This window comes from Cercospora beticola, chromosome 2, assembly GCF_033473495.1.
Source record: "Cercospora beticola chromosome 2, complete sequence".
In the NCBI taxonomy this organism is placed as follows: Eukaryota; Fungi; Ascomycota; class Dothideomycetes; order Mycosphaerellales; family Mycosphaerellaceae; genus Cercospora; species Cercospora beticola.
The window spans coordinates 1,016,007-1,027,776 of NC_088936.1; the positions used below are offsets into that span (position 1 = coordinate 1,016,007).

Sequence of the window (11,770 nt, forward strand, 5' to 3'; positions counted from 1 at the left end):
TCGACTCTGCGTACATTTGCTTGGTAAAGCAAGCTCTACCCCCCGGGGCTGACCCAGATCAAGACACATGGTGGATGATCTCGAACAGTGTGCCCGATGGATCCCGAAATTCTGCATCATGGAGGAGACCCTCGGGCGTCTCCTCAAGCAGCCCGTCGTATGCGAGATCCTCTGCTCTGGTGACTTCCCTCACCACCTGCAAGCCATTTGCCTGATGATTTTGATGTGCCGCTGTCCCATAATACGCTGTTGCTTGGACGCGAGCGACTGCGCTTCCGTGAATCGTGTCACTCAGTCCCAGCAACTCTTGCGTCCGCGCATTCACAAATGCCTCCAACGCACGATTCAGGCAATTTGTAGCCTCGGTGCTACGATGATGTGGCTTGATGTAGAGTCGACCCGCGATCCATCGCGTCTCGAGTCGTCCATCCACTGGCGCTAAAGCGGCATCTCCGAAGAAGTTGTACTGTTTGGCTGAAAGTGGTCCGTGCATTGCACAAATCCCAACCCACTGACCTTCTTCTAGGCTACTACTGCCGCTGATTGCATTTGGTGCCACCAAAATCCAGAAAATCGATTCTCCATTAGTGGCCTCAGCAGTCCAGTCCTCCGTGCTTTTCAGGAATTGGGGAGCATACAGGAGTATGCGTTGTTGAATTGCACAAATAGCTTCCACATTGATCAATGCAAATTTGCGGATCAAATTTGCCTCCAATTGCCGAGGGACTTGAACGGCGGTGTATTGTGTCGTCGAAGATGTCTTCATCACGAATGGTGCCCGGAACTGCTGATTGTGTTCTACAGGAATCTTGATACGGAGCACTTTGTGTATCCGGATGAAGGGTCCGTGGCGTCTTACGGGATACATGCATGATATATTGTATGCACACCACAGTCGGCCTGACTGGAGAACATGGATATCAGGAAGCGAGCATGTCCTTGATCCGCAGTTCCGTTCCCTTATGTGCACCCGAACCGGGTACGCGGGACATGCAGGACTTATCGTACCTGTGGCGAACAGAAGGCAAGCCTCAATGTCATTGATTCGACTTTGTGACTATGACGAACATATGCTGAGGTCCGCCTTCTGGAGAGTGATGAGTCCACCGCTGCACTAAGAATCTGGTCGACGCCGTATCAATCGACATCGATTCCACAACCATGGATCGTACAAACGCCGAACGAGTTGCCATCATTGGCATGTCCTGCACTCTACCAGAAGACATCAACGATGCCGATGGTTTATGGGACTACTGTGCCCGTGGTCAATGTTCAGCCTCGGAGATTCCAGCGTCGAGATTCAAGAGCAAGGACTTCTACCACGAGGACCACTCAAAGAGGGGACACTTCAATATTACGGCTGGCAGCTTTCTCAATCAAGATGTTTCAGCCTTTGATGCTCGCTTCTTCAACCTCAACGAAGCAGAATCCACAGCCATGGATCCGCAACAAAGGCTTCTGCTGGAGTGTACATATCGAGCCCTTGGAAATGCTGGTCTGGAATTCGATCAGCTGGCTGGCCGTTCAGATGTTGGCGTCTTTGCTGGTGCGTCCAAAAGCGATTACGAAGACAGAATGAATCAAGATCCGTACACCGCATCTCGCTATGCTGCGACAGGCAATGCGATGACCATGTTCGCTAATCGGCTTTCATACTTTCTGAATATACACGGCCCCTCAGTCACCGTCGACACAGCATGTTCGTCCAGCTTGACGGCGCTACATCTGGCTGTACAAAGCCTCCAACGCGGAGAATGTTCCTACGCAATCGTCGGCGGGTCCTTCTTGCAGCTATCGCCAACCATGTTGAGCAACATGGGAAACCTCGGTACGCTGAGCAAGGATGGAAAAAGCTACTCGTTCGATCACCGAGCACAAGGTTATGGACGAGGAGAAGCCGTCAGTTGCATTGTGTTGCGAACAGAAGCACAAGCAAAAAGTTCAGGCGACCCTATTCGAGCCATTGTCAGGGCTACTGGCGCCAATCATGGTGGCAGGTCTCCTGGAATTACGTATCCTAATGGAGAAGCACAAGAGGCCCTCATACGCAATTTGTATGAGGCCGTTGGCTTGGACCCGGCAGATACAGACTATGTTGAAGGCCATGGTATGCATCGCACGGTTCATGGTGTGTCACCGGAATGCTAAAATATCGTTCAAGGCACTGGCACTGAACGTGGTGACCCTATCGAAGCCAACGCAGTTCTATCTGTGTTTCGCGGCGAGGGCCACGCGCGCAGCCGCCCTCTCTTCCTCGGGAGCATCAAGTCAAATTTTGGTATGATTCAGAGTCTGCTTGCCTCTTGCTCTGAGCTAAACAACCAGCTTAGGCCATTCTGAAGGAGCCAGCGGCATTCTATCAGTCATCAAGTGTGTTCTCATGCTCGAAAGATCTGTCATCCTACCCAATGCAAACTTCGAGAAGCTCAATCCAGACATAGAGCAAATTGGCCATGCTCTGGAAGTTCCAACGAGGTGTATACCTTGGCCGAGAGACGCGCTTCGCAGAACATCGATCAACAACTTCGGCTTTGGCGGCTCCAATGCACATGTGATCTTGGAGCAAGCTGCAGATCTACCGTTGACTGCAGTTGACGCTGACGTAGAGCATGCGCCGGCCCTGTTCGTCCTCTCTGCTAAGGATGCAGAATGCCTGAAGTCGTGCATGTCAGAGCTCAGGCAGTATCTCCAAGAGAAGGAAGACTACGACGATGATACTGGCTTCCTGCGACGCTTGAGCAATGCTGGCTGTTGGGGCGTCTCCGTCGGAAATCAGTCCTTTGATAGACAGTCTGACAGGCGGGGTTGCTTCGATAGCATGCTTCAACAGCCCTAGGAGCTTGAAAGTCTCCGGTGATCATGCGGCAATAGTCGAGCTAGCAGAGAGACTGGATGCAAAGTCCATTTTCAATCGAATGTTGAACGTGAATGTCGCATATCACTCTTTGCAGGTGGTACCTTGCGCGCGGCAATATCTGAAAGACATTCAGCCATGGCTTGACGGGTGTGATCATGTGGATGACGCATCTATAGTGCTCTACTCCTCTGTCACCGGCGCCAAGGAAGTTGGCAGCTCTGTACGGTCGCCTTGGTACTGGACAACCAATCTGATCTGCCCTGTGCAGTTTGTCAAAGCGAGCCTGGTCATGATGCAGGATCTTGCCAACGACAATTGCGGGAAAAGCGTGTCTGTCATCGAGATCGGACCGCACGCGACACTTTCAGGGCCGCTACGAGAGACGGCGAAAGAGACACTTCCGCAATATTTTTCTTTCTCGTACCACGTTTCCATGCGAAGGAACAACACCAGCACGGACGGCGTTTTGGAACTCGCTACATCACTGGTCAACAGCGGCGCCCGGTTCAATGACGAGTTCTGGAAGACAATGCCCCAAATACTCGGGACACGATTGCTGACAGATCTGCCGCCTTACCCTTTCAATCACAGCCAGAGCCTCTGGCACAGTAGTAGGCTTGCAGACTCTCATGCATTTGGAGGCTCTCCATGGAATGTCTTACTTGGTCATAGAGCCACAAACAGCGTCGGAGACTCAAGAGAATGTCGCAACGTCTTCACGCTTCAAGATATTCCTTGGTTGAGAGAGCATTGTATCCACGGAGCTGTTGTCTTCCCTATGGCAGGGTATGTTTCTGCTGCTATCGAGGCCATCGCACTGGAGAATGTCGATAGAAAGCAAGGAGTGGAAGCCTGCCGCATCAGAGAAATGGTCATTGGAAAAGCTCTGATCTTGTCTGATGACCAGGATAATGAGCTCTTCACCGTCTTGCGGCCGCGAAGACTTGGCACCAGAGTGACGAGCCAGACCGGAGACTTTGACTTTACGATCTCTTCTTGGAACAAGGCTGCGGGCTTTGTGGAACATTGCTCGGGAATTGTTTCTGTCGTGGAAGTAAAAGCGCCGAATGCTGAGGACGATGCTGCGGAGAGGTCTCGAAAGCACTTTGACAGTATGCGCCATTCGATCGAAAACGAAACCACCAGGAAGATTGATGTCAATGCTATGTATCGACAGGCGAAGCAGCAGGGCATGGAATATGGACCAGCGTTCCGTTTGATGTCAAGCTTCTGGACAGGCAACGATGCTGCAAGAGGGATGATCACGACCACGACAGCGATGGAGCACGAAAATCAATTGATCATAAATCCTACAACGCTGGACGCAGCTCTTCACGTCGGTCTGTGTAATCTGAACAGCAACCCAGGCAGACTGGCAAAACTGGTTGCACATGTGCCTATCTTCGTGGAAGAAGTGTATGTCTCAACCGCCGCGATATCGACCACAGGCCCACTGGAAGTATACTTCCATGACCCTCGCGCGGAAGCTATGGGTGAGTCTACAGTTGGCAATCTCAGCTGCTTCGTGGGGCCCAATCCCGTTATCAAGATTCGAAACTTGCGAATGAAGAAGATGCAGCAAGCCAAGGAAGAGCTCAGTGATGCGGAAAGCATCAATCCGATGAAGTATCAGTGGTTCGAGCATCCGAATTTCTGGTCAGATGAGATTTTGAAGAGGATGCGAGACAAACTGCCGATGATGCGAACTGAAGTCCTAGAAGAACTGGAAAGGATCGAAAGAGCGGCGCTGCGTTACATGCAGAAGGCTCTTCAGCAGTCTTCTGTACCTGAATTACCCCACTTGGTTAAGATGAAGCAATGGATGACCACAGTCGTCGGATTAGACAACTTGAACGAAGACGATCCCGACGAAATTGATACTTTGATGGCCACATCCTCAGTAGACATGCGCTGCATTTGTGGCGTAGGCCAGCAACTTCCGGAAATCGTGAGAGGAGAAGTCGACGCACTCTCAATTCTAAAACAATCTGGGCTCGACACCATCTACGAAGAAAGCAGAATTTTCTCTCACAGCGCATCGCTCCTCGCACATACCATTTCTCAACTAGCCTTTGAGAACCCCAGCATGCGCATACTAGAGGTTGGAGCCGGAACAGGAGGCTTCACGAGGCGCATTATCGAAGAAATGGACTCGTTGCCTCGGATCCCTAGTCGATTCTCAGAGTACTGGTACACAGACATTTCTCCGGCATTCATTGGTCCTGCGCAAGCGAGATTCGAGAAATGGTCAGCGAAGATGAAGTTTCAAACATTGGATATTTGCTCTGAGCCATCTCTGCAAGGGCTCGGCGTAGGCGAATTCGACCTTGTCATTGCTGCGGATGTGGTTCATGCAACGCCATCAATTCAACAATCGTTGCGGAATGTCCGCAAGCTGCTCAAACCAGGCGGCACGTTGGCTTTAGTGGAACTATCTCGTTTCTCGCCGTTCTTCATGCCTTTTGCCACGCTGCCGGGATGGTGGTCGAGGCCAGAAGGGCCGATACTTTCAAACCAAGAGTGGCATGATGAATTAGTGGAGGCTGGGCTCACGGGCTGTCATGCGTATGTTGAAGATATGAAGAGCGGTGGCACTCATTGTTTGATTTGGAGCCACGCAAGACACGAAGTTCCTGATGATTCTCCGGGCAAGGTTTCAATTATCTGTGAGCACGCAAATGCTGCACGTCTGTGCGAGCAAGAGCTCACTCGTGCGAAATCAAACACGGACCCGGCCATCCACTCTTCTCTGGCACAGATCATTGACACAGATATGCGGCTATCGATCGTGGTCGAAGAAGCATCAAAATGCAGCTTATTGAATCCAGAACCTGGCCAACTCGAAGCGATACAATACATGTGTGCCAAAGCGGAAGGCATACTGTGGGTAATTCGATCTTCCTCAGAAACAGCACAGGATTCTGCTGTCGCCGGCCTGGCGTTCGGCTTCGCGAGGACAGTGCGTTTGGAATACCGGCAACTCAAATTCGTCATGTTGAATATTGTCGATACTGGGGAGCTGGATGCCATGGCTGTCGTTGGCAAGGTCTTTCGGCACACCTTCATCGACAAGCCGGGTAGACAAGAGACGGACATTGATCTTGTGTGGGAAAAGGATCGCTTGCTCTATCCTCGATTGTTGTCTTGCGAGTCTGCGAGGAGCGCATTGAGTGCTTTTGACGAATCTTCATCGCCGCAGTTGGGGGAGTTCTGGCCAGAGAGCAGGGCCGCTGCAGCTCACAATGGACCGTATCGGATTGCTTGACTCCCTGCATTTTTCAGCAGCTCCGCGAACGCTTCTAGAAGATCCACTTGGAGATGACGAGGTCATCATCGAGATCAAGGCCACTGGCCTCAATTTTCGAGATGTGCTTATTGCTCTCGGTAGAGTACCCTGGACCTCTCCTGGCAAAGAGTGCAGTGGCGTTGTCGCTGCCGCAGGCTGTAAAGCAGGACTTCGATACCAGAAAGGTGACCGCGTAGTCCACCTAGGCGATGGATTATTCGCGACGCATGCGCGTTGTAATATAACCACCATCGCCAGGATCCCTGATGGTTCAAGCCTTGGCTTCAGCGAGGCAGCATCAATTCCCATCATCTTCTGCACGGCGTACGAGTCATTGGTCTGTCGTGCAAACCTACAACCGAAAGAGAAAATCTTAATTCATGCGGCTGCAGGTGGCGTGGGCCAGGCTGCGATTCAAATCGCCCAGCAGCTTGGTGCAGAAATCTACTGCACTGTCGGATCCCCGGAGAAGAAGAAATTCATGATCGATCACTACAATATCAATCCTAGCAGGATATTTTCGAGCCGTTCCACTGATTTTGTGGAGGGACTTCAGTTTGCAGCTGACGGCGGAGTGGATGTCGTGTTGAACTCTCTGTCCGAAGACCTTCTTCAGGCTAGCTGGAGATGTCTTGCACCGCTTGGAAGATTCATCGATATTGGGAAGCGAGATGCGTTAGCTAACAGTGCACTCGAAATGGCGCCGTTTGACAAAGGAGTTACCTACTCGGCTGTGCAACTTGATGTGTTGATGCTGCAAAGGTCAGACAGGACAAAGCAGCTGCTAGACACAGTGATGGAGAACTTCGCGCACGGCACTTGGAAACCTGTCCACCTGGCAGAGAAGTTCTCAGTGGGGCAACTCGAGAGCGCTATGCGTCTCATGCAATCTGGGAAACACATTGGTAAGATTATCATAAATAACGATCGTGATGCACGAGTCCCCTTGCGTGGTACGAAAGCAGCAAGAATGTCAGAGATACGAAGAGATGTGACTTACCTCATCACTGGCGGTACGAGTGGTCTCGCAAGCTCGCTCTCGAGATGGCTTGTCGAAAAGGGAGCCAAACATATCGTGTTGGCATCAAGAAGTGGGGATGCCCGGTCTGCAAGCGCTCAAGAATTGATGGAGTATGCTCGAACCAGAGGTGCGACCATCTCGATGGAGCAGTGTGATGTTGGATCCGAGGCCCAAGTCGCTGATCTACGCGAACGTATCGAGAGGGAAGGAATGCCAAAGTTGCGAGGCGTCATACATGGCGCCATGGTTCTCAAGGTGAGTCTATTTAGTTCCAGAGCCACAGTCAGATCTACGCTGATCATTCGTCCACTCCCAGGATACCATGTTCTCGTCCTTGACAGCGGGAGAGTGGAATGCTGTGCTCCGGCCCAAAGTACAGGGTGTGCTGAATCTCTACTACTCCCTCAGAACCCGCAGCTTGGATTTCTTCGTCTGCCTCTCCTCGGTCGCGGCTGTAGTGGGTAACGTCGGGCAAGCTCCATATTCTGCTGCAAATGAGTTCATGGACCGTTTCTGCGCATGGTGGAGCCGACAGAATGGCCAGAAAGCTATTTCGATCAATCTTCCGTCAATATCAGACGTAGGATACGTTGCTGAGGCCATTGAGGCAGGCATCACGGCATTTTCGGACAAGGTCTATGCCGCGTCGCTGTCCGAGGAGGCAGTGTGTAAGGTTATGGACGCCGCTCTCCAGGACAATGGTAAGAAGAGTGACAGTTGGGATCATCAAAGGAGTAACAATGTGGTCGTCGGGATTCCTCAAGTCCCCGCTTTAAGGCCCATCATCGAAGAAGTAGGACCGGCACTTTCCATCATGAAGCACAGCATGGATGCATTATCTCGAGAGGAGAGCCAGGGAAGCTCTGTGTCCATCTCTGACACTACGAGGCAATCCGTCGCAGCTCAGCTCTCAAATATTCTGGAGCCAGCGGAGAGAAAGTCCGTAATACAAGCAAATCTGCGCAAAAGAATTGCGGCCATCACGTTGAGAGATCTGGAGAACATCGCATCCGAAAGTGCCATTGCGGATCTTGGGCTGGACTCGCTCGTCACTGTAGAACTGCACAGCTGGATCTTGAAGGAGCTCGATGCCAGAGTCACCGTCATGGAAATCATCGGATTCCAAACTTTCAAGCAGCTGGTAGACATTTTGTGCGAACGTTCACCATTGATCAACGGTAAAAGCTGACTTCATTGTGCTGGGTAATGATACTACGGTACATGGGCCTCGACATAAGCTTGTATAGTGCAAAATGCAATGCTCCACTTGCAGTGTCCAACAATCGACTAAGCTCTTTCGTAACTACAGTATCCTAAAGAACATAAATACTATTGGGAAGGTTTGACTTCGCATCACGTGCTCGATTCATCACGTCGTGACCTCCGCGTCATGTTCATCACTTCTCTCCCCCAATCTCATCACTCAACATCTATTTCCTTGATTCCATGCAGATATATCACTGAGCAGGCAATAATCGCTCATTCGTGGCCACAAAAAGTAATTCCACAAGACAAATCATGACAGTCAGCTCCGGCGATGACTACACCGCATACTTCACCCCAAAACAATCAACACCAGTCGGTGCCGCACTCCTAGATCCCGAGCATGGCATCACAGAAACCACCATAAACACCATCTTCCGCCCACTGACAATCCGCGGCATAACTTTCTGCAACCGCATCTTCGTCTCGCCCATGTGCATGTACAGCTGCGCAGGCGACGGCATGATGACCGACTTCCACGTAGTCCATGCTGGCCAATTCGCCTTACGCGGTGCAGCTTTAGTAACCTTGGAAGCAACAGCCGTGCTGCCATCGGTATGCCGCTGAGTGGCTCTGCCAGAGGACCAGCAGCTGACCAGCTCAGGGCCTAAATTCTGTCCAAGATGCCGGCTTATGGTCTGACGAGCACATCGCACCTGTTAACCGCGTGGTAGACTTCATACATTCACAATCGAAACATGCAGCGATCCAGCTTCAACACGCAGGCCGGAAAGCAAGTATTTGTCCTCCATGGCTTGGCCTCAGAACTGTACCAGAGAAATATGGAGGTTTTCCCGATGGTGTTCTTGCGCCGACTGCGGAATCTTGGAACGATAATTATGCGAAACCAAAGGAAATGACTGAAGAAGAAATCTGGGGGGTTATCGAAGCTTTTGGACAAGCTGCTCACCGAGCAGTTAAAGCTGGATGCCGAATCGTTGCAGTGCATGGGGCTCATGGTTATTTGATTCATTCTTTCGCGAGTCCTGCGAGCAATAAACGTACTGATCAGTGGGGAGGCAGCTTCGAGAATCGTATTCGTTTCGCGGTGGAGGTTATTCGGAGCATCAGGCGTAATGTGCCTCCCGAGACGCTTCTTTTCTGGAAGATTTCAGCGGTAAGGATAAATTTCTGACGATACATAGAGGCTGATGAACTCCAATAGGTAGACTGGCTACCTCTCGGCGAAGGCTGGGAGCTGAGCGATACTCTCCGCTTCGCACCCATTCTCGCAGCCGAAGGCATCGATATGCTCGACGTCTCAAGCGGCGGTACCGATCGAAGGCAAAAGGTGGAAATGGGACCACAATACCAAGTCAAATTCGCTAAAGCAGTGAAAGATTTGAAAATTCCAGGTCTCTACATTGGCGCTGTAGGTTGGATTCGAGATGGGGCCACCGTTGCTGATGTAGGTCTAAACATCTCAAACTCGGCAATGAACGACTCCGGTTGTGTTGCTGACCTCGCACAAAGATCATCGAAAATGAAAAAGCAGACTTCTGCTCGGTCGCACGAGAGTTCTTACGAGACCCGAACTTCGTGCAACGTGTAGCATTGGAGGTCGGTACAAAGATCGCTTGGCCAGACCAGTATCATCGTGCCTCAAGTACAACTCCTGTCTCCTTGAGCGCAATTGCAATATCTGACATTTTCGTAGTGGCAGGAAGCTACGTCGAATCAACAACGAGCATATCCACAGACGCCAAAGCCCACGTGCACATTACCAAAGACAACACTTTGGATAATGCAAAAGCACCGTCTGCGCTGGATTCTAATGAGCCTAGATCGAGCAGATAGTATATCAGGCGCTGATGAGGACAAGAGTCCGCGGTCGATAAGAGCCAGGTGAGTAACCATAGCACTGCACCGGGACAAGCTTCTACCAGAAATCCGTATTGCAGTGAAAATCTAAGTTAGACTCATAAGCTTTCACTTGCGCCATAGCACCACGTCCTTAGGAAGGTATATATGGATCCTCCCGAACGCCACTGGCACTTTTTTCCCGTCGTCGCTACTACATCCTTGCTCCTCCTCTGCCTTCCTTACTCACAAATAGTAGAACATCTAGCCTAGCGTCAAGCATCACCGCAACCATTGGCGCAATGGAATCCGCGATGACTCTCGACAATTGTGCTTTCGTCAAGCTGCCTACAGAGCTACGACTTCAGATTGCCGGGTACCTGGACGAAAGCGATCTAACCACGCTACGTACACTCTGCTCGACTCTCGCCCACGACACCGCCGATAGATTTGCCGATCGCTTCTTTCGAACTCGACGCCACCGATACGTACCCTCTTCACTGGGAGCCTTGCTTGAAATAAGCACGTCCCGATTCGCCAGTCACCTCCAAGTCCTCGAGATTGAAAGTCGCCGACTCGACTTCCTTATCCCACGCCTTCCTGCAACACTTTTCGCAGACATGCAGGGACAGCTTCGGACTATACTGAAGAACTTGGCAACGACAAGCACATGCAAGCGAATCAATGTAGTGGCTGGACCGCGGTCCACTCATCATAACATTGCCTTGAACGCAGTCCTTCTGGCCCTCATCGAGAATAACTACGACATCGATACCCTTGGCTGCGATTTCTGGGGACCTGAGTACTACCCACCAAACTCGGACACTCTGAGCCAAGATCAGCTTCCGTTCAACCCTCGTATCCGAATAGATGGATTGGTACGATTCCTGTCCTCGTTGCCATGCCTGGAATTTACGGTTCCTCCGTTTAGCCAACATACTTTTGACAACGCAAAGACCTCCTGCAATGAGCTCCAAAAGGCCCTCGCTTTGTGCGACACTGATCCGAAGCTCATCTTTCGTGGACACAGCAGGAGAGAATTACAATGGGCGCGAGAGGACATGTGGAGGTTGCCTCTACATACCATAATCCTGGAAGGTATTACAATCGAGCTAAAGGAGGATCTCACGTCTTTACTCGAGGTCATGGAAGGTTCACTCAGGGTCTTGAGGCTGGATCGAATAAGATGTCGTGGTGAATTCGGCTGGCAACTCATTCTGCTTCGGATAGGACAGCTTCTGGCACTCGACCATGTCAAATTCGAGGGACTTGTCAATGTTGACTCCAGTGACCATCCTACCAGTCCGCAAGAACTTACAAGCAAGCCCTATAGCTACGAAGAATTTGGTCGGGAGAAAATCCGTACTCATCTGCTTCAGCTCGACCTAGACAGCGAGGACTGGGAGCCACGTCTGAGGGTAGGCGAAGTACAGAATTGAACAGAAAGTGTACAGGAGGTGGCTGCACATTCACAGAGCAACCCAGCGACGTTTGCTTAACAGGTCCATTCACAGGCCGGATTCCTGACGATTCAATATTTTAA

The 11,770-nt window shown here is 51.1% G+C and overlaps 4 protein-coding genes across 4 annotated transcripts; 3 read left to right on the plus strand and 1 right to left on the minus strand.

The window, feature by feature from the left end:
* Positions 1-58: 58 nt before the first annotated feature.
* Positions 59-766, minus strand: RHO25_002429 (uncharacterized protein; the record flags this gene model as incomplete). The annotated part of the gene is made up of 1 exon (XM_065602253.1): positions 59-766. The coding sequence occupies one exon, from the start codon at positions 764-766 to the stop codon at positions 59-61; it is 708 nt and encodes a 235-aa protein (XP_065458325.1).
* Positions 767-1,161: 395 nt separating this feature from the next.
* RHO25_002430 (uncharacterized protein) lies at positions 1,162-8,353 on the plus strand (the record flags this gene model as incomplete). The annotated part of the gene is made up of 6 exons (XM_023598012.1): positions 1,162-2,107; positions 2,162-2,278; positions 2,331-2,790; positions 2,837-6,007; positions 6,057-7,419; positions 7,481-8,353. The coding sequence occupies 6 exons, from the start codon at positions 1,162-1,164 to the stop codon at positions 8,351-8,353; spliced, it is 6,930 nt and encodes a 2,309-aa protein (XP_023455454.1).
* Positions 8,354-8,682: 329 nt separating this feature from the next.
* Positions 8,683-10,224, plus strand: RHO25_002431 (uncharacterized protein; the record flags this gene model as incomplete). Its single annotated transcript, XM_023598013.2, has 4 exons — positions 8,683-8,982; positions 9,032-9,544; positions 9,593-9,835; positions 9,901-10,224. 4 exons carry the CDS (start codon positions 8,683-8,685, stop codon positions 10,222-10,224), a joined length of 1,380 nt encoding a protein of 459 aa, XP_023456173.1.
* Positions 10,225-10,847: 623 nt separating this feature from the next.
* On the plus strand, positions 10,848-11,666 carry RHO25_002432 (uncharacterized protein; the record flags this gene model as incomplete). Its single annotated transcript, XM_065602254.1, has 1 exon — positions 10,848-11,666. The coding sequence occupies one exon, from the start codon at positions 10,848-10,850 to the stop codon at positions 11,664-11,666; it is 819 nt and encodes a 272-aa protein (XP_065458326.1).
* Between the last annotated feature and the right edge of the window lie 104 nt (positions 11,667-11,770).